This window comes from Gavia stellata, chromosome 3, assembly GCF_030936135.1.
Source record: "Gavia stellata isolate bGavSte3 chromosome 3, bGavSte3.hap2, whole genome shotgun sequence".
Lineage (NCBI taxonomy): Eukaryota > Metazoa > Chordata > Aves > Gaviiformes > Gaviidae > Gavia > Gavia stellata.
The window spans coordinates 1,022,299-1,043,509 of record NC_082596.1 but is presented as its reverse complement, the minus strand read 5'-3'; the positions used below and the strand labels follow the sequence as shown (position 1 = coordinate 1,043,509).

The window sequence follows — 21,211 nt, the reverse complement described above, 5'->3', positions numbered from 1 at the left end:
TCCCGGCGTTAGTTAATCGGTGTGGCCTGGACGCCAATCCGCCCGTAGCCGGAACGCTGTCCCGGTGACACGAGGCGCTACCACGTTTTACCGGTGGCGCCGAGTCCCCCCGGCTGGGGCTAATGCCCATGACACGATGACAATAAAAGGGAGAAGGGGCCGGAGAAGCACCGGGATGAGGAGGAAACACCAAATTTTGGGAGGAGGGAGGGGTTGGGGGACAGCGGTGAGGCCACACCAGTTCACCGGGTGCCGCAGGGTGGGACGAGGGCTCTGAGTTTCACCCGAGCTACAAGGCGAAGTAGTCGAGGGCGCCGTGCCGGCAGAGGCTGGCGGTCCAGACAGCGTCGGCTCTGCCGAAGCTCACCAGCATCCGGCAGAGCTCGGCGCTCACCGCGGCAAAACGTTCCTCGTCCACCGCGTCCTCAAAGAGCCAGCCGGAGGCGGAGGGCGGCCGGGCCGGCTCCTGGCTGTAGCAGTCCACGGGGTACGGGTAGACGACCAGGCGCAAATCCGGGAGAACCACGGTTTTCCGTAACAAGGTCTTGAGTGCCGGCGTGGAGAGGGGATTGCCGAAAAGTCCCAGGCAACGGAGGCGGGAGCAACGGCAGAGCGCCGGCAGCAAAGCCTCCAGCCGGGCGTCCGTCAGCCGGCACTCCATGAGGTCCAGGTGGAGGAGAGAGGCCGAGGTCTCCTCCAGGAGATGCCGGAAGGGTTGGAGAAGGTTCTCGGCAAAATGGTGGCCGCTCAGATCCAACTTCCTCAGCGCCGGAGCGTGGAGGCTTTGGGAAAGGAAGGCGAGGTCGCCGGGAAGGAGGTAGCAGAAGGCCAGCTCCAGGCTTTCCAGGGGAGCCTGCAGGTCGCTGCCGGGGCAGGGGGAGAGTGAGCCGGCAGCCCCCCGAGGCCGGCACCGCGCGGGGTGCGAGGCGGGAGGGAGCTGCCGCCGGCCTAAACCTTGTATTAAATCTTTAAACGATGGGGCGGGGATGGTTCCCGTATTCCCGGAGGAACCGCGCTAGGGAACGGCAGCGAACCCACTCGGATCCCAAGCCCCCGCTGCGCGCGAACTTGGGAGCCGTGAATTCCCCCGCCCCGGGCGTGAAAAGAGCGGGTTGGGGACCTGCTCCACCAGGAACTTACCCGAGAAGTTGCCTCAGTTTCCCCGAAAGCCTGGAGGAACCCAAGTTGAGCTCCTTGAGGCGGGGCAGCCTCCCCAGCTGCGCGGCGAGGCGCCGGAGGCCGGCATCCGTCCCCGCCGCGAGCCGCCGCACGTCGACGTTGCTGTAGGGCAGCTTGAGGCTGAGGAGGTCGGTGAATCTGGTGAGGTGCGGCAAAACCGCGCAGAGACCGGCCAGCCCCAGGTTGTTGAAGCGCAGATCAACCCGCCGCACGCCGGCGGGTTCCAGGGACTCCAGCAAACTCACGGTGCCGGCGACGGAGAGCTCCTCGGCGTGGAAGTCCCGGCATTTGAGGTGCAGGGGGCCAGCGGCGCCGGTCTGCAGGGCGTCCCGCAGGACGCCGTAGGACGTGCCGTTGACGAAGAGATCGGCGCGGACCTCCACGCCGACGGGTTGCGGGGCAGCCGAGGCGCCGGAGGGACCTTTACGCCGCTTGGAACCGCGTTTCAGGCACTCGCTTTGGTGTTTGGAGACCTCGATGCAGGCTTTGGCCAACGCCACCGTGCCGGACCACAGGCTCATCCCCTCCGGGCCGCGGTCGGTGTCATCGTCCTGGAGACCCGTCATGTCCAACACCCGCAGGCGGCACTGTCTCTCGCTGGGCGAAGACAAGAAACCGGTGAATAAACGAGCGGGGAAATCGGGGAACCAAAACAACGGCGCGGCCAGCTCTCAGGAGAGCCGTGGCCATCCGGCAACTCGCTCCAGCCCCGAGGCAGGGTGAGGGTTGCGGTCCCGCTTTTCTCCCACGTTGCCGGTGCACTAAACGAGCCCGGTGCCGACCCACGGCTTCCTCCCTCCACCGTGGCCGAAGGTCATGGCCCCAGAACGGGTATCGTCACCTCCATCTCCCCAAGGACGAAGGAAATGGCTCCTGCCCGTCCCCGGGGGAGTTTGGCATCCCGGCACCCACCTCACGCCGCGACAGGGCTCCTCCAGCGCCCGGCGGAGATGTGCCACGACGGCCAGGATGACGGCCTGGACGCAGAGTTTACTGGGTTTCTCCCCGAGGAACGGGTGACGGCCACGGTGGCGGCCCAAGAGCCGCTGGAAGCTGAGGACGGGGAAGGGCCACGTCCCCACCAGGTCCCGCAGCGCCAGCGTCCGCCCGTCCAGGAAGGCGGCTTGGAAGAGGACGGGGTAGAGCTCGGCGGGGAGGAGGTCCAGGGCGCGGCGGGCGCCGGGGCGGTGGCTCACCAACCGGCGGGCGCAGAGGAAGACGAGGGAGTGCATGGCGCCCGGCGCCGAGGGGCTGCGGGCAGAAGTTGGGGGGTTGGTGAGGTTGGGGGGCGGGGGGGGGGGGGAGCGCTGGGACCCCCCCGGCTGGCCCCACACAGCCGGGGGTTGTGGGGGCACAACGCGGCCCCATGGGTCTGGCAGAGAGGGGCTCACCCCACGGCGTAGGGGCAGCCCCACAGCACCCCCTAACGCAGACACCCCCCCTGCCCCCCAAAAAAAAGGGACCACATGGCAGGAGGCCAGAGCCCCCCACCAAAGGGGCACCCCATGGTGGGACCCCTAACCCAGCCCCCCAGCACAAGAGCACCCCCCCACACCCCTAAACCAGACCCCCACCAAAGGGAACCCCACGGCAGGACCCCTAACCCGGCCCCTCTCAAAGGGGCACCCCACAGCCCCCCTAACCCAGCCCCCCATCAGTGGGACCCCTAACCCAGCCCCTCTCAAAGGGGCACCCCACAGCCCCCCTAACCCAGCCCCCCATCAGTGGGACCCCTAACCCAGCCCCTCTCAAAGGGGCACCCCACAGCCCCCCTAACCCAGCCCCCCATCAGTGGGACCCCTAACCCAGCCCCTCTCAAAGGGGCACCCCACAGCCCCCCTAACCCAGCCCCCCATCAGTGGGACCCCTAACCCAGCCCCTCTCAAAGGGGCACCCCACAGCCCCCCTAACCCAGCCCCCCATCAGTGGGACCCCTAACCCAGCCCCCCCAGCACAGGGCCCCCTCACAGCCCCCCAGACCCCCTCGTCACGGGGCCCCAACCCAGCCCCCCCATCACAGGGGGCCCCCCAGCCCCCACCACAGCCCCCCCCCCAGCACCCCTAACCCAGCCCCCCATCACAGGGCCCCCCCCCAAGCCCCCAAACCCAGCCCCCCATCACAAGAGCCCCCCCTAACTCAGCCCCCCCATCACAGGGCTGCCCCCCCAACCCCCAAACCCAGACCCCCATCACAGGGCGCCCCCCCAACTCGGCCCCCCCATCACAGGGCCCCCCCACAGCCCCCCAAACCCAGACCCCTCGTCACAGGGCCCCCCCCAAGCCCCCAAACCCAGCCCCCCATCACAAGAGCCCCCCCCTAACTCAGCCCCCCCATCACAGGCCCCCCCCCGCCCCCCAACCCCTATCACAGGGCCCCCCCCAAGCCATAAACCCAGCCCCCCATCACAAGAGCCCCTCCTAACCCAGCCCCCCCCATCACAGGGCCCCCCCACAGCCCCCCAAACCCAGACCCCTATCACAGGGCCCCCCCCAACTCGGCCCCCCCATCACAGGGTGCCCCCCAACCCCAGACTCCCATCACAGGGCCCCCCCCAACCCCAGACCCCTATCACAGGGGCCCCCCCCAAACCCAGACCCCTATCACAGGCCCCCCCCTAACTCTGCCCCCCCATCACAGGGCCCCCCCCACCCCGACCTCTTTCACAGGGGCCCCCCCATCACAGGCCCCCCCCCCCCCCAGCCCCCCAAACCCTGTCCCTCTATCACAGGGCCCCCCCCAACGCCCCAAACCCAGTCCCCCCATCACAGGGCCCCCCCACAGCCCCCCAAAACCCCTCGTCACGGCCCCCCCATCACAGAGCCCCCCCCCCAACCCGGTCCCCCATCACAGGGCCCCCCCTAACTCAGCCCCCCCATCACAGGGCCCCCCCACAACCCCCCTAACCCAGTTCCCCCATCACAGGGCCCCCCCACAGCCCCCCAACCCCAGACCCCCATCACAGGGCCCCCCCCCCAAACCCAGACCCCTATCACAGTGCCCCCCCTAACTCAGCCCCCCCATCACAGGGCCCCCCCACAACCCCCCTAACTCAGCCCCCCCATCACAGGGCCCCCCCACAGCCCCCCAACCCCAGACCCCCATCACAGGGCCCCCCCCCAAACCCAGACCCCTATCACAGTGCCCCCCCTAACTCCCTCCCCCCATCACAGGGCCCCCCCCAACCCCAGACCCCTATCACAGGGCCCCCCCCCAACCCCAGACCCCTATCACAGGGCCCCCCCTAACTCCGCCCCCCCATCACAGGGCCCCCCCCAACCCCAGCCCCCCATCACAGCCCCCCCCATCACAGGGCCCCCCCAACCCCAGACCCCTATCACAGGGCCCCCCCTAACTCCGCCCCCCCATCACAGGGCCCCCCCCAACCCCAGCCCCCCATCACAGCCCCCCCCATCACAGGGCCCCCCCAACCCCAGCCCCCCATCACAGCCCCCCCCATCACAGGGCCCCCCTAACTCCAGACCCCCATCACAGGGCCCCCCCCCAAACCCAGACCCCTATCACAGTGCCCCCCCTAACTCAGCCCCCCCATCACAGGGCCCCCCCCAACCCCAGCCCCCCATCACAGCCCCCCCCATCACAGGGCCCCCCCAACCCCAGACCCCCATCCCAGCCCCCCCCCCCCCCGGCCCCGCCCACTCACCGCACGCCCGCAGCCCCCCACTCTCCGCCGGGCCCCTCTGCTGCACCCCGGTCCCGCCGCGCTTCCGGGCATGCGCGCTGCCGCCCTGCTCCGCCCCGCGCCAATCAGCGAGCGAGACCCACCAAGGAAGGCGGGCCCAACGCCGTTCCTCGGCGACGCCAGCGCTCCTCTCTCGCCCATTGGTTCCTGCTGCTGTCCGTCACCGTTCCCTCCTTTCCCATTGGCTGAGGCGCGGCAGGAGCGGGAGGTTCGCTCTCCCGCCGCTCTGAGGCCCGGACGTCTGCGTCCCCCCCGGGCGGCTGCCGGACCCCCAGAAGGCCTCGTAACCCCCCCGGGGAACCGGCCCCGGGGTCCCGGCCCCGCTCCGGGCGCCATGGAGCGGCAGCGGGAGGTGAAGGCCCTGCTGAAGCGGTGGGAGGCGGCTTTCCTCCGGGAGCGGCGGAGGAAGCCCAGCCAGGTGCCCGGTGGCGGGGGAGGCCCATGGGAGAGGGGCCCTTCCCCGGGATCGAGCCCCTTTTCCCGGCCGGCTGCTGGCGGTGGGCTCTGGCCTGCGCCCGGGTGGGTCGGGGACACCTGACGGGTGTCCCGCGGGGAGGGCTGCTCCGTTTACCGGCCTCGCTGGGGTCACTGCACCGGCTGTCAGCCCAGCAGCCGCCCTGCCTCGCCCTGTAGCCCCTTTTCCACAGCGTTAAAGCCAAGAGAGGCTTCCCTGGAAGCGCCTGACAGCGCTTCCCTAAGGCATTCCTATAAGGCGCTTCCATAAGGCATTCCTATAGGCCATTTCCATAAGGCGCTTCCATAAGGCATTCCTATAAGGCGCTTCCATAACACATTCCTATAGGGCGTTCCTATAAGGCATTCCTATAAGGCGTTTCCATAGGGCGTTCCTATAAGGCATTCCTGTAAGGCGCTTCCATAGGGCGTTTCCATAAGGCACTTCCATAGGGCGTTTCCATAAGGCACTTCCCTAAGGCATTCCTATAAGGCGCTTCCATAAGGCATTCCTATAGGGCGTTTCCATAAGGCGCTTCCATAAGGCATTCCTATAGAGCGTTTCCATAAGGCGCTTCCATGAGGCATTCCTATAAGGCATTTCCATAGGGCATTCCTATAAGGCGCTTCCGTAAGGCGCTTCCATAAGGCACTTCCATAGGGCGTTTCCATAAGGCGCTTCCATAGGGCATTTCCATAAGGCGCTTCCCTAAGGCGTTCCTATAAGGCGCTTCCCTAAGGCGTTCCTATAAGGCGCTTCCCTAAGGCGTTCCTATAAGACACTTCCATAAGGCATTCCTATAAGGTGTTTCCCTAAGGCGTTTCCATAAGGCATTCCTATAAGCTGTTTCCATAAGGCATTCCCATAAGGCGTTCCCATAAGGCGTTCCCATAGGGTGCTCCCATAAGGCGTTCCCATAGGGCGTTCCCGTAAGGCGTTTCCCTAAGGCGCTTCCATAAGGCGCTTCCACAAGGCGTTCCTATAACGTGTTTCCATAAGGCATTCCTATAAGGCTCATCTTGTGCCTAAAGGAATCGCAGGAGAACAGACATCCTGGAGTCAGGAACAAGCGTGACGCTGCCCCAACCCCAGTTTTCTTTAAAAAAACCCAAAAAAACCCCAAAACGGCAAAAAAATAACAGCCCTTTCTCCTTCTACGGTAGCGGAAAATAACAATCATTTGCTCCGTAGCCTGAAATAACTATCTCTTCACCCGTTTTCCTTGCAGGCCGACATCGAGGCGGCTCCGGAGGACACCAGGCGTGAGTGGCAGCCCTACCACCACCCCCCCCGCCCCACGGGGGACATATTTTAGGGTCCCGGGTGGTGCTGGGCCCCCCCCACGGGCAGCTGGAGCGCTCGGCCGGAGCTGCGGGTGCTTCGTGGGTGCCCCTCGCGCCGAGCCGGGCCCTCGTCATCGGGATGGTTTGACGCCGGGGAGGGATCTTTGGTGGCGCGCGCGGATGGTTCTCGGTGTGGGAACTGCTGGGGTTTTCCGGTAAGTACCAGATGTGCCAAAAACCCGCCTTGACGATCTGTCGCAGGGCTCTACAAGGAGTACAAGATGATCAAGCGGCAGAGAGAGGAGTCGGATCCCTCCCAGCTCAGCCCCTCCTGCCAACCGGCAGCCCAGGAGACCCCAGCCGCGGAGCAGGTAGCGCAGAAACCCCACTTTCGGCCTTGGGTTTTGTCTCCGGGAGCCTCGAACCCCCGAGATTTGCCCTTGATGCGAGCGCTTCGGGGTGTTTCTGGTTTGTCCTTTGCTTCAGGCAAAGCCCTGTTCGTCCTGCCTGTTTATAAAGGGATTTATTTGACCTTTGCAGGGAAAATTACCTACTTAACACCATATCACACCTATTTTTGACGTAGCGGGAGAATAACACACCCCAAACACAGCGTATAAGGACGCCGTGGGGGTGGAAAATCGAACGCCTGCAATCCGTCACACGCTTTACGCTCGCCGGCATCCAGGCTGCTGAAAGCCCGGCCTCGTTTTAACCAGCCTCTTAACGAGGCAACGATCGAGCCAGCCCTTGTGCTTGGGGCGAAGCGATAAATGCCCCAGGGCTGCGTTTTTCACCCCAAAACGCGCTGGGTGTGCTGCTTGAAGCTGGAAGACACCGCGGTGTGATAATATCGTGCTTGTTCTCCAGCTTCTTTCTCCTCTTGGTGGTATCGGAGTTCGTCTTCACGATAGGATTCACGGTTTGGGGATTTCGTGGTTTGGATTTAAGGGTTTGCGGTGTCATTGCAGGTGCCCGACTCCGGTTGTTGGGGCGCACACCTGAACCGGCAGCCGAAAACCCCCGGGCTGAGTCGCCGCGGCCATGCCATGCCGAAAGCCTCGGCGCAGTACTACGGGATGAAGCTGAAATCCAACCTTGGCGCTGCCGGCAAGGTCAGGGCTGTGGATCGGTGCTGTGGCACCGAGAGATGCTTCTCCTGAAGCTGCTTGCGACCTTTTTTCCCCCCGCTTCTGCCAGAGCCCCCCCAAAATGGCAACCCCCTCCTGCCGGAGCCCCTCGCTGTTAGCAGAGGGTGGGAGCTGGGGGTGGAGAGCACCTGCAAACGCCGGCGAAGGTCCCGTTTGGTTTGGAGGTGGTGTGTGGCGTTTCGGTGGATGATCTGACCCCCGTCCGTCCTTATCCCTGTCCCCAGGAGACGCCCCTGACCCCGAGGAGAACCCCGACTCCCAGGAGGACCCCGGCTGTCCCCAGGCTTCAGAAGAATTCAGGGACCGGTGACAAAGCCACGTCCCCGGCACCTGCGGAGGCATCGCGGAGCGAGGGAGGCGAGCCGGGAGATCTCCTCCTTCCTCCCTCAGTGTCGGGGCTGACCCCCATCATCCTCTCTGCGGGGTTGAAGCCCCCTCCGCCGCCGACGCCAAATAAATTCCAGCAGCTGAAGCAGACGGTGACGCGGAGACTGGGCTCGCTGGATCCCGCCTGGCTGCAGAGGTGCCAGGGGACACCCGGGGACGAAGGGACAATGCTGGCTGCCGCGCAGGAGGGGGAGCAGGGAGAGGTCGGCTGGGCCCCTCCGGAGCAGGAGGCGGGTAGTAGGGAACCTTCAGTGGGAGATTCCGGGAGGAAAAGGCCACGTGGAGATGGAGATGGCGCGGCGGCTCCCACGAAGCTCAGGCGATGCCGCCGAGGCTCGGCCGAGGGAGCGTTTGGCGCTGCCGGCGGGCTGAAGCAGAGCGAGGAGGAAGAAAAGGAGGAGGAAGAGCACGTCACAGCCCAAAAGGAGAAGGTGAAGGTGTTGGATCCCGCGGAAAACATCCTGGGGGAGTTGGAGGAGGAGGAGGAGAAGCCCAGACCCACCTGCAGAGCTGTCGCTGCCAGGTAGGTCCTGCCACCTCCCCGGCAATGTCGGTGTGCCGGCGGCGCTGCCGGCCGCTCTGCCGCAGGTTCGCCTGCCTCGGCGTAGCTCACGGCTCGCTTCAGACTCCCCGGGGGGGGACGTTGCCGGAGCCCTTCAAGTCCCGCCAGCGTTTCCTCTTGGAAACGAACCCGGTAATTAAACCCAATCAAACACGGGCTGCGGCGATGCCTCGTGGCATTCGAACGTGCCGAAACGTGGTTGGAAGAGGATGCTGAGGGAGCCAAGGGGGCTTTTTTCTATCCATTTTTATAAATAGCGAGCTGCTTTTTCCATAATTCCTCCTCCTTTGTGTTGTCAGGAATTTTGGGGGGGAAAGAATAAGCTTTCGGGGTTTTTAGCCTGATTTTCTTACGTGATTACGCCCTGCACGCCTTTCGCCTCTCCCCGGGTGTCTACATCGCCTTCAGTCTTGTTTAAGGGATGAAAGATTTCAAGATTATTTCCCTCAAAGCCGTTTTGCGGGCAGGGTGCTGGGGCTCTGCCGGCTCCTGGGTGCACTGGTGGGGGGGCGGATGGGGACCCCGTGGCCCCCCGAGCCGTGGCAAAGGGGTTCCCAGCCAACCTCTCTCCCCGCAGAGCACCTCCGCAGAGAGGCGGCAACTTCGTCAGGCTTAACCTGAAGAAGAAATCTCACGTCCGAGGTTACGCCCTGCGAGGAAATCGCCTTCGCAAGCAGGTAACGTCCTGCCCGGCGGCTGCCTCGGCGCCGCCGGCATCTCCCGGCGCATCGCCGAAAACCTCCCGCCGGACGGGACCGCCCTGCTCGCCCGCTCTCACCGCCGAACCTGTTTCTAGCCAAATTTCAATTCATCCAGTCCAGGATGAATTTAAAACTCTTCCAGCTCTCGTTCGTCTTCGTGTTGTTCTTTGAATTTCCGTGTTTTACTTTTTAGTTAATTTATCTTTATTTTTGAGTCGTCCCCAGCTCTGTCACCGCGCAGGAAAGCGGCGCGGGCAGGAGGCATGGCTCAGCTCCCTGCCCTTCCTGCTGCTGCCCAACTTCTCGGCCTTTTCTGCTTCAGTTCTGCAACAGAAACCTAGCATTTTTTTAATATCTCCCCTTTAATTAATGTGAAGTCCTTCGGGATCATCCCTGGGGGAGGCGAGCATCAGCTGGCAAAAAATTACCTTTATTTTTTAAAGCTTGGCGTGTTTATGCAGCGCTTTGGTAAAACACCGGGGCTGGGGTGAAGTATAACGTAATAAAATATACTTTTATTTAAAAATAAAAGCATAAAAGTAACGGGAGACGGTCCCGCTTCGCAGGTGTGGAAGCAGAAGTGGCAGAAGAAGGCGGAGCGGTTCGGAGGAGGCGGCGGATCCGTCGAGCGAAGCTCAGACGTCTGCTTCGCGTGCGGTGGGATGGGCCACTGGGCATCGGCGTGCCGGGGCCGAGGTAACGCTCTGACGCCAGATTACGGGGTTTGTTTGGCAAAGCCATGGGCCGGGTTTGGCTCTGGCTGTGCCGCAGCGGAGGCTGGAGGATGGGAGACATCGGTCGGGCTTTCCCCACCTCCCTGCGGCTTCTCTCCGCTGTTGGATTTTCAGGGATAATAACTTGTGGGAAGAGGGTGAAAAGATGAGGCGGTTTCTTTACAGTGAGTTTAAGAAGAGAAGGGACCCGCTTCTCGCCTGCAGGTTCGGCTGCCGGCCTGCTGCCGGAGGAGAGCGGCCACGCCGATGAAGAGGAGGAGGCTCCCCTGCCCACGCTGGAAGAAGTAGCTCGCAGGACCAACACCGTCTGCCGAGAGCTCTCCGGTGAGGCCCCGTGGCTTGCCGGCCTGCCGGCTCGCCTCACTCTCCACTGACACGCTGTGGCTAGCTCCGGGATGAACTCCCGGAGACGTGGAATTGTTTCCTTTTCCCCCTGAGAAGTTTGTTTGTGCTCCTGGGATGGTTTGCCTGGGATCAAAAGGTGGCTTTGGCAGCCCGGGTTTGTGCCGGGATGCGTCTCCTCCGGGAACGCCAGCCTAAAATACACAGGCAGGCTCACTGCGCTTGCTCCGGCGTGGCGGAGCGTGTCCAGGCAGGGTAGGAAAAGCTCGATTGCTGCCTTCATCCCCAGCAGAGATTGGAGGCAGCGACCGGGAAAGATCGGAGAAGATTTTGGAGGCGACGACTTACCTGGATGTGCAGAGGCCGGCATACGAGCCGCCCGCTCCCCCTGCGCCCATGGAGCCCCTCTACAGCCTGGGGCCGGAGGGGAAGGTGCGAGGTACGGCTCCCTGAGGCGCTCTGAGCGGGGCCGGCTGGGTTTGGCCCCTCCGGTCCCGCCCCGACCGCGTCTCCTTTCCCCGGCAGAGACCCCGGAGGAGGTGTTTCAGGCTCTGAAGGCGCTGGGCTACAGCTCCTTCCGCCCGGGCCAGGAGCTGGCTGTCATGAGGATCCTCTCAGGTGGGTTTGTTTCCCCCACGACCTCCCTTCCTCCGCGGAGTTTGGGCTCCCCGTGAGCCCCTCCTGTGCCGGGTGGCCGGGTTGTCCCCAAACTAAGTCCCCAACCCCTCCTTCTGCCAGGCCTGTCCACGCTGGTGGTGTTATCGACGGGGATGGGCAAATCCCTCTGCTACCAGCTCCCCGCTTACCTCTACCACAAGCGCTCCAAGTGCATCACCTTGGTCGTCTCCCCACTGGTGTCCCTGATGGATGACCAGGTACCGCTCGGATGTCCCGCTTCTCCCATCCCAACCCCTGTTCAGGCGCTGTCGGGTGCGCGTTGCTGCGGTTAAAGGCTCGCGTGCACCTGAAACGGGGAGGTGGGTGTCCGAGGGGGGTTCCCCCCCAAATCACCGGAGGCCAGGGTGGCTGCGCACGGGTGGGTGACGGGCTTCGCTTCCAGGTCTCGGGGCTGCCGCCGTGCCTGAAGGCCGTCTGCATCCACTCCAACATGACCAAAGCCCAGCGGGAAGCGGTGATGGAGAAGGTGAGGGACTGGGGGCTCCAAAATCTCCGGGGAGAACCGTGCATGCATCCCGGCACCACCATGCCCGTGCAGCTGTGTGATCCCGGTGAGGGCAGTGCCGGACGGCGGCGGTGCCAGGTCCCGGCCAGGCTGTTCCCCTGGGAGAGCGGGTAAAGCACCCCATGTGCCGCTCTCCTCCCTGATCCGGTGCTCCCTGCTCCGGCTTTCCCGGTGCAGGTGAGGCAGGGCAAGGTGCAGGTGCTGCTGCTGTCCCCCGAGGCCCTGGTTGGGGGAATCGGATCGGGATCCAGTTGCCTGCCCTCCGCCGATCGCCTGCCGGCCGTGGCCTTCGCCTGCATCGACGAAGCTCACTGCGTCTCCGAGTGGTCCCACAACTTCCGTCCCTGCTACCTGCGGCTCTGCAAGGTGCGAGGCAGGGGGGAAGCGCATCCCGAGGGGAGATATCCCAGCGGGGTGAGGAGGGACATCAGACTCCCGCTTCTTTTTATTTTTCCCTCCTCTTGGCAGGTTCTCCGGGATCGCCTGGGCGTGCGCTGCTTCCTGGGGCTGACGGCGACCGCCACCCTGGCCACGGCACGGGACGTGGCCCAACACCTCGGCATCCCGGCGGAGGAAGGGATAACGGTGCGCTCCGCCGCCGTGCCCCCAAACCTGCGCCTCTCCGTCTCGATGGACAGGGACAGGGATCAGGTAGGGACGAGGGTGGACCTAAAGAAATGGGATTTGGTGCTCTGACGCTGGATTCGGGGTGGATCTTGTAGGAGAGAAGGTCCCCAGCTTTTTTGGGGGACCCTCGCCCCCTTCTCTGCCCGCAGGCCCTCATCTCCCTGCTGCAAGGGGAGCGTTTCGGGTGCCTGGACTCCATCATCGTCTACTGCACGCGGCGGGAGGAGACGGCTCGCATCGCGGCGCTCATCCGGACCTGCCTCCAAGGAATGCCGCTCAAGGAACCTGCCGGAGCCAGGGAGCCGGGGTGGGACGCCGCCGAAAGGAAGAAAGCGAAGGGTAGGCGGCATGGCCCTCGCTCTCCGAAAGGAGCGTGAGCCTAAAACTTCCCATCCGCTGAATCTGTGCTGGAACGGAGAATCCCTAGGGAATGAGCCGCGCTTGTGGGACTCTCCATGGAGGTTTCTGGCTCTGTTGGCGCCTTCATCTGCAGAGCGCTGCTCTTGGCAGCAGCAAAGCATTTATCTTTCCCCGCCTGCGTCAGAGGCTTTAAAGCCGGGCTTTGATTTTTCTAGTCACGGCCGATAACGACGGGTGCTTATTAGCTGTCGTTAATAAGGCTCGACGTTGGGTTTAGTGCGCAGGGAGCCTTCGCTCTCCAGCTCTCCGGGGTTTTTTCTTTCCAAATCTGGTGGCTGTGACCTTGGACTCCCGATTCTCCCTCGAAATCCACAACATGGATCCGGGGCTGAGCTCTGCCTCACGAGCCCCGGAAGCGTTTGGCCCCGGGGATCCTCTCCCCGCCGCCTGCTTTGTTTGCTGAAGCCGGGCGAGCTCGTGCCATCCCGCTTCCAAACCAGCCGGGGCTTGACGACTTCTGGCAGCTAACGAGGAGCGCGTACCCCTTTGCTGGGGAGCGGCAGTCCTGCTCCTGCCCTCAGCACCCCTTGCCCGGGGCTGATTTCTGCCCAGGCAGGCTTTGCTGCTCATTTCCATCCCCGATTTAATTAGCAGCTGTGCTTTTGTCGATGGAAATCGCTAATTAAAAGCCGTTAAAGCCTCTCTCCCCGTTTTCTTTCAGCAAAGAAGAGCGTCCGCCGCCCGCTGAAATGGATCGTGGATGCTTACCACGCCGGCCTATCCGCTGCCGAACGCCGCCACGTCCAGAACAGCTTCATGAGCGGCCAACTCCGCGTGGTGGTGGCCACGGTGGCTTTCGGCATGGGGTTGGACAAATCGGACGTCCGCGGCGTCGTGCATTACAACATGCCCAAGAATTTCGAGAGTTACGTGCAAGAGATCGGCCGGGCCGGGCGAGACGGTGAGCTGGCTCACTGCCATCTCTTCTTGGACGCGGAGGTAATGCTTGCCGGTGGGGTGGGGAGGGGTTCCCCTCAGTTTTGGGGGAGTCTTCCCCAAGGCTCACCACTGCCTCCCCAGGGCGGGGATCTCCACGAGCTGCGGCGTCACATTTACGGCGACACGGTGGATTTTTTCACCGTCAAGAAGCTGGTGCAGAAGGTTTTCTCTCCCTGCAAGTGCCTGGAGCTGCACCAGCAACACCAGGACGTCGTCAGGGTGAGGAGAAGGGGCCGAGGGCCCCGCTCCCGTGGCCTTCCCAGCTCCTTAACTCATTAAGTAACGAGCTAACGTGGCAGAAAACGCTTTTAATTGTCGGGTGGCCGTGCTGGGGAGCTTAAATCAGTTGAGGGAAGTCTGGGGAACCCCGGAGCTGGGGCGAGGTGAGCCGTGGTGTAGGATCTGGCCAAGAACGAGCAGGAAGAGCGGTTGGGATGTCCCAAAAGGAGCGCAGGAGCCTGCCCGTCCTCTAACCGGCGACGCGTCCCTTGCAGTACGGGGAGGTGGAGGATGCCGAAATGGCCGAGCTCTTGGAGGAGGAGGCGGAGGAGGAGGAGGACAGCGGCGTGATGAGGCAGAGCGGGCAGCGGGTGTGCTACAAGCACGAGCGAGCCATCCCCATCCAAGAAGCTGTGGAGTCCCTGGACGTACGGGAGGAAGGTGAGGGGCGGGAATTGGCCCCCAGCGAGGCCGGCGGAGGTCCCGAAGGGGATCGGGATCCCTCCGCAGCTCCCCGCTCTCCTCTTTCACAGGCATCGAGACCCTCCTGTGCTACCTGGAGCTGCACCCGCGGCGCTGGCTGGAGCTGCTGCCTCCCACCTACTCCTCCTGCCGGCTGCTGTGCTACGGGGGACCCCGGCAGCTCCGGGCTGTAGCGCGGAGGTTAGAACCACGCCGCGGGGCACCGGTGTGAACGCTGCGGCGTTCGTGGGGGTTCGCTGGAGCCTTTGTGGCGTGATCTCTGCCGGGTGGGAGCCGCATTGTGGTGCCAGGGTCTGTTGGAGGTAAAAATGGGGCTCCGAGCCATGGCGGCAGCGGGTTTCTGGTGTCTCCTGCCCTCAGCTCTCCCCCCATCGCCGTCTTCCTGGCCCGGGAGCGCCTGGCGGGGAAGGACCACGGCCACGCCAGCTCCCTGGAGTTCGACGTGGTCTCACTGAGCGACTCCATGGGTTGGGAAGTGGCGTTGGTGAAACGCGCCCTGCGCCAGCTCCAGTGGGATCCGAACCTGCGGCAAGGTACCGGCGTCCCCGGGTTCCTCGGAAGCAGGGGGAAATCCCTCCGGCGCTGCCGGCAGCTGGCCGGATCTCGGTGAGCACCGGCTCAACCAGCTCTCGGTGCCTTCAGGCAGCCGCGGTGAGGGGAAGAGCGGGGTCCTGGTGGAGTTTGGAGACCTGTCCTTCCACGTACTCGCCTACGGGGACCTCGCTGACCAGGAGCTGGACTCCGTCTGCGACTTCCTCCACCGCAGGGTGGTGGCCCGGGAGAAGACGGCTCTTGGCCAGCTCCGCGCCTGCTTCCGGGCCTTCCAGAGGTGAGCGTGGGTGGAGAAGACCCCCCCAACCCCTGCAGACCCCTCCGTGTGGTGGCCCTACGGTTGCCCACCCTCGCATCCCTCCCAGTTTGGGGCCTGTTTTGGTACTGGGAAGGGAGGAGGTTGACACTGGGGCGCAGCGTGGCCTTCCAGACCTGCAGCCCTCACCCTGAGGAGGAGGAGGAGGAGAGGAGCTCCTCCCTGAAGGCTCTGCTCAGCGACTACTTCGAGAAGGAGCCCGCTGGCGAGCAGGCTGAGCGTGGCTGCGAGGAGGAGGAAGAGGTGGAGGAAGATCTCGGCGACGCTAAAGTGAGCGAATCCGCTTTTATCGGGAGCTGCTTTGGGGTCTGAGTGTCGGCCGGCATTTCTGGCACGCGGCACCTCCGGTTTAGATGAGACCGGGGATGGGTTTGGGGTGAGGAAGAGGAGGGACGCACCCCTTCCCACCCACCCACCCCGCCACGTCCTTTCCTTCGCAGCTACGGGAGTGGGAGAGCCAGATCCGCGCCGACATCCGCCATTTCCTCACCATCCGCCAGGACGAGAAGTTCTCTGGCAGAGCCATCGCCAGGATATTTCACGGCATCGGTAAGAGAAGAGGGGGGATCATCTTCCCCACTCCAGCACCTGCCCGTCCCTTCCTAACCAGGAGCTTCTCCGCCCGCTCCCCGCAGGCAGCCCCTGTTTCCCTGCCCAGGTCTACGGCCGCGACCGCCGGTTCTGGAGGAAATACCTCCGCTTTGACTTCCACCGCCTCACCCGCCTGGCCACCGAGGAGATCCTGGCCGGCAAGTGAGGGCAGGAGGCGAAACGGCGGGGTCACCTGCCGCTCGAGGGACAGCCGTGCCGCCCGGCACCTCGCCGTGGCCCCCAGGGGTTCTGCCAGCTGCCGTCACCCCCCCCCGAGGACCCCGTCTTGGGGGGCACGGGGCAGGGGGGGCGGACAGAGACCACCCTAACGGCGAGAAGCGGGGCGTAACGAGCACGGGCTCGTTTATTGGGTTTATTGGCCCTGAGGCTCCGTAGGAGGGCTGGGGGGGACCAAGTTGGGGGGGGGGGCTGCCTGTCCCCAATCCTGGGGGGGAGCTGCCTGCGCTGCCCTGTGCCGGCAGGGATTTTTATCTGGATTTGATCAAGGAATTAATAAAGGGCGTCAATTATTACCCCCCGCCTGCACTTTGCTGCCTGCGCCCGGAGAGTGAATCGGCCGTGGGGGGGGGGGGCACACACACTGTTGCCATGGTGATGTCGAGGTGTTGTTACTATGGCAACATCGGGAGGTGGTATTAGCAGGGGGGGTCTGTCACCGTGGTGGGATGTCACTGGCAATGGGGCGGTGTTGCCATAGCGATGGGGTGGTCCATCACCATGGAAACAGGCTGGTTGTCACCGTGGTGATGTAGGAGGTTTGTTGTGGCGATAGAGGGGTAGGATGTCCATTGCCATGGCAATAGGGGGACCATCACCCTGACCATCTCTGCGTGGCCGGGAGAGCGCCGGGGTCCCTGTCCTCACCGCGCCCGGCGGGCTGTGACCACCCTGGGACCGCCGGGCACCGCGGCGGCTCTGGCCCCCTGCCCGCGCCGCCCCAGTGAGAACCGCTCAGGGCGCCGGCAAGGAGCCAGAACAGCCAAACCCGGTGTGCCGTCCTCCTTCCCTCCCCCCTTTCCAGCCAAAATTGGGTGCTCTTACCCCGGCACCCAGCTCTCGGGGAGCCCCAGGGAGGATGAAGCTCTTCCCCGCCGCCCCACCCCAAAAAATAGTTTGGTTTTCACCACCGGCAGTTCTCAGACAATCGAAACCGTCCCGGCAGGGCCGGGCTGGAAACTGGTTTCCAACTGGAGAACTTCACGCCCAGTTTCCTCCCGGCTCTGGGCTCCCGCGGGACGCGCCGTCCCTCCCCGGCGCGGTGTCGTCCACGGTTCGGGAAGGTCACGCCGCAGCAGCACCCGCCCGCCTTGCCAAAACCCTTTTAAACATTAACCGGTGGAGTTGGGTGCCAAGCCCGTGCCGTCCCTGCGGGACGCCGGCGCCTCACAGCCTCCTCCATCCCTCCTCCTCCTCCTTCACCAACCCCGCAGGAAACCCCAGCTCGCGGCACGACCCACGACACGGGTGGTAAAAGCTGAGGGCTGGCTGCAGCGCCGGAGCTTTCCTCCTCATCCTCTTCCCTTTAGGTTTTCCCGGCGTTGTGCCGGAGCAGGGAGGCAGTGAGGGTGTGCCGGTGGCCGGAGCATCGGGGAGGGGCCGGTGGGGACTCTCCAGCCTTCTCTCGCCAGTGTGTCTCGCGGTAAGCACCGACGGTGAGACCCACGGGAGCCGGTGGGCTCAGGATGCATCCGGGGAGTGGGTCGGGACCCTCTCCCCGGGGACCAGGGTGGTCCCCGACCGCCGCGTCCCCCGTCCTCCGCAGCCGCCTGTGCCATGGCCCTGCCCTGGGCTCTGCTGCTGCTCGGCGAGGTCCTGGTGCAGGATGCGGCCACCCAGGGCTGCCTCCTCCCGCCGGCTGGTGAGTCCCAACCCTTCACCCTTCCTCACCGGTGGGAGCATCCCTGGGGTCGCTCCCGGTGGGACGAAGCCTCGCCGGGACACCCTGGTGATGGGCTGACCCCCGCCTTGGCAGCTTATAACGCGGCGCTGGGGCGGCCGGCCAGCCAGTCCTCCGTCTTCCCCAACATCAGCATCGCTGCCAACGCGGTGGATGGGAACCGGGACGGTGTCTGGCAGCACGGCTCCTGCGCCCGCACACTGATGGAGAGGGAGCCGTGGTGGAGCGTGGACCTGGGCGGGCGCCGCGCCGTGGCGGCCGTGGTGGTGAAGAACCGGCAGGATTGCTGCTGGGACCGGCTGCGGGGAGCGCAGGTCCACGTCGGGGACGCGCCGGCCGAGCGCGGCAGGGACAACCCCATGTGAGCCAAAACCAGGGTATTTTGGGGGGGTACCACCACCCCACTGGTGCCACCATCTCCTGAGTCCCATCTCTTCCTCCCCGGTAGCTGTGGCACCATCACGGACGCCGGCCCCGGCTCGCTCAGCACCGTCTGCTGCGCCGGGCTGCCGGGTCGCTACGTCTCCATCCTCATCCCCGGCCGGAAGGACGCGCTGGTGCTGTGCGAGGTGGAGGTGGTGCTGCAGGGCTGCGCCCCACTGCCCGGAGGTGAGGGGCTCGTGGGGGGGCGGCGGGGGGCCAGTGGGGCAGCAGCCGGAGCCGGTAGCCTCATGCCACGCTCCCACCGGCAATTCCAGCCCCCAACATGGCACGGGCTCGCGCCGTCGCCCAGTCGTCCACGCTGAACGCCATCAGCCTGGCCGCCAACGCGGTGGATGGGAACGACGATGCCGACTGGGAGCACGGCTCCTGTGCCCACACCGAGAAGGAGCTGGAGCCGTGGTGGCACGTGGACCTGGGCCGCCGGCACGCCATCTACGCCGTCACCATCACCAACCGCCGCGACTGCTGCTGGGAGAGTCTCCTCGGCGCCCAGGTCCACGTCGGGGACTCCCTGGCCAACCACGGCAAGCGCAACCCTGTGTGAGTGGGGTCCCCGGTGAGGTCCCCCACCCCGGCACGGGACTCTCCCACCGGCTGTAGACATGACGGTTACTTCCCGGCAGCTGTGGGGCCATCTTGGACACCGGCCCCGGCTCCACCAGCACCATCTGCTGCAACGGGCTGCCGGGTCGCTACGTTTCCATCATCATCCCCGGCCGGGAGGATTTCCTCGTCCTGTGTGAAGTGGAGGTGACGGCACAGAGCTGCCTCCCCCCGCCAGGCGGTAAGGACCGAAAGACCACCCCGACAGGGAGCCGGCATGTGCCGGATAGCTGCCGGGAAGCACTGACCTCCCCGAACCCCCCAGAGGTGATTCTGTCCCTGCAGTGCCGGAGGAAATGGGGGACATGGGGGTCTCGGGGTGGGGGATGCGGATGTCACACGTGTCCCTGAGCTGGTGGCACGTCGGTGTGCCGGGATGCGGCGTGGGGGTGCCTGGAGGGACAGGGGGACGACAATCCCCAGCGCCAGCTTTGTGCCCGTGGGGTGATGTCCAGCCACGGGTCACCGTTGACGGTGAGCACCCGGAGCCAGCGTCACCATCCCATGGTGTCCCCCAGCCCAAAACCTGGCCCTGCGGCGCCCGGCGGCACAGTCCTCCACAGCCAGCCGGGCCGGCAGCGCCATCAACGCCGTGGATGGGAACCGAAACGGTAACTGGCGGCACGGCTCCTGCTCTCAAACTGAGAGGGAGCTGGAGCCGTGGTGGATGGTGGACCTGGGCCGGCGCCACGCCGTGGCGGCCGTGGTGGTGCGGAACCGCCTGGACTGCTGCTGGCACCGGCTGAAGGGCGCCCGCATCCACGTCGGGGACTCCCTCGCTGGCTACGGCACCAACAACCCTGTGTGAGTGCCGGCACACTGGCCCCGCCGTGCACGGCTGCTTCGGCACTCACCCACCCTCACCCCCGTCCCCGCAGCTGCGGCACCGTCACGGACACCGGCCCCGGCTCCACCAGCACCGTTTGCTGCCGTGGGCTGCGCGGCCGCTATGTCACCATCGCCGTCCCTGGCCGGGAGGAGCGGCTGAGCCTGTGCGAGGTGGAGGTGGTGGAGCAGGGCTGTGCCACGCTGCCCGGGGGTGAGTGGGCTGGAGGGGCACCGGGCGCAGTTTTTGGGGACACGTCACCCCCAGCCCGGCTGTCCCCGCAGCCCAGAACGTGGCCCTGGGCCGGCCGGCTGCCCAGTCCTCTGTGCTGGACGCCGGCAGCGGCGCCGCCAATGCCGTCGATGGGAACCAGGATGGCGACTGGGAGCACGGCTCCTGCGCCCACACCACAGAGGAGCCCGAACCGTGGTGGCGTGTGGATCTCGGCCGCCGGCACGCCGTCTACGCCGTGGTGGTGAAGAACCGCCACGACTGCTGCTGGGAGAGGTTGAAGGGCGCCGAGGTCCGCGTCGGCGACTCCCTGGTCAACCGCAGCCGGCGCAACCCTGTGTGAGCCCCAGACCCGTCGCCACTGCCGGGACACCCGCCGGGACTGTGCCGGCTCATCCTCCTCCCTCTCCCGGCAGCTGCGGCATCATCACAGACGCCGGCCCTGGTTCGCTCAGCACCGTCTGCTGCCACGGGCTTCGCGGTCGCTACGTCTCCATCCTCATCCCAGGCCGGGAGGACGCGCTGGTGCTGTGCGAGGTGGAGGTGATCCGGCAAGGATGCGCCCCGCTGCCCGGAGGTGAGCCGCTGGCAGAGCCCCCCCCTTCGCAGGGCACCCCGGCACCCACCCACCCCCCCCATGGTGCTTGCAGCCCCCAACGTGGCGCGGGAGCAGCGGGCGACGCAATCCTCCACCTCCAACGGCTCCGGCGTCGCATCCAAGGCGGTGGACGGGAACCGGGACGGGATCTGGCAGCATGGCTCCTGCAGCCACACGCGGCGAGAGCGGGAGCCGTGGTGGAGCGTGGACCTGGGCGGGCGCCGCGCCGTGGCGGCCGTGGTGGTGAAGAACCGGCAGGATTGCTGCTGGGACCGGCTGCGGGGAGCGCAGGTCCACGTCGGGGACGCGCCGGCCGAGCGCGGCAGGGACAACCCCATGTGAGCCGAAACCGGGGGGTTTTGGGGGGCATTGCCACCCCACCGGTGCCGCCCTCTCCTGAGTCCCATCTCTTTCTCCCCGGCAGTTGCGGCACCATCACGGATGCCGGCCCCGGCTCGCTCAGCACCGTCTGCTGTGCTGGGCTGCTGGGTCGCTACGTCACCGTCACCATCCCCGGCCGGGAGGAGCAGCTGGCTCTCTGCGAGGTCGAGGTCCTACACCGTCTTCCCCGACCTCTGAGGGGGTCTCGGAGTGACGGCGCTGTCTTAATGTCCCCTTCCCCGGGGACAAGTGCACCGGGGTCATGCCCCAAAGCCCCCCCATGTCACCGGCATGCCGGGGCTCAGCCGGGACCTCTGGCTGCTCCCCACTTCCCTTCCCCTGACACCCCTCAGCGCTCCCCGCCATCGCAGCCGCCCCAATAAACG

General features: G+C 65.4%; 3 protein-coding genes across 3 annotated transcripts; 2 read left to right on the top strand and 1 right to left on the bottom strand.

Annotated features, from left to right (window-relative positions):
• Positions 1-181: 181 nt before the first annotated feature.
• Positions 182-2,411, bottom strand: LRRC14 (leucine rich repeat containing 14). The gene is made up of 3 exons (XM_059815723.1): positions 2,092-2,411; positions 1,141-1,770; positions 182-863 (listed from the first exon to the last, which is right to left on the bottom strand). Exons 1-3 carry the CDS (start codon positions 2,409-2,411, stop codon positions 290-292), a joined length of 1,524 nt encoding a protein of 507 aa, XP_059671706.1. The 3' UTR covers positions 182-289.
• Positions 2,412-5,214: 2,803 nt separating this feature from the next.
• Positions 5,215-15,990, top strand: RECQL4 (RecQ like helicase 4). Its single transcript, XM_059836227.1, has 25 exons — positions 5,215-5,298; positions 6,563-6,596; positions 6,879-6,988; positions 7,589-7,732; positions 7,993-8,678; positions 9,295-9,394; positions 9,985-10,108; positions 10,357-10,486; positions 10,647-10,665; positions 10,831-10,933; positions 11,020-11,112; positions 11,233-11,369; positions 11,555-11,638; positions 11,855-12,043; positions 12,146-12,328; positions 12,454-12,643; positions 13,386-13,663; positions 13,745-13,882; positions 14,158-14,323; positions 14,416-14,545; positions 14,726-14,898; positions 15,008-15,194; positions 15,335-15,503; positions 15,674-15,782; positions 15,869-15,990. The coding sequence occupies exons 1-25, from the start codon at positions 5,215-5,217 to the stop codon at positions 15,988-15,990; spliced, it is 3,882 nt and encodes a 1,293-aa protein (XP_059692210.1).
• A 1,628-nt stretch (positions 15,991-17,618) lies between these two features.
• On the top strand, positions 17,619-21,208 carry LOC132322073 (uncharacterized). The gene is made up of 12 exons (XM_059836266.1): positions 17,619-17,703; positions 17,818-18,103; positions 18,191-18,317; positions 18,410-18,726; positions 18,810-18,970; positions 19,308-19,593; positions 19,668-19,828; positions 19,900-20,185; positions 20,263-20,423; positions 20,497-20,782; positions 20,869-21,046; positions 21,179-21,208. The coding sequence occupies exons 1-12, from the start codon at positions 17,619-17,621 to the stop codon at positions 21,206-21,208; spliced, it is 2,364 nt and encodes a 787-aa protein (XP_059692249.1).
• Positions 21,209-21,211: the final 3 nt, after the last annotated feature.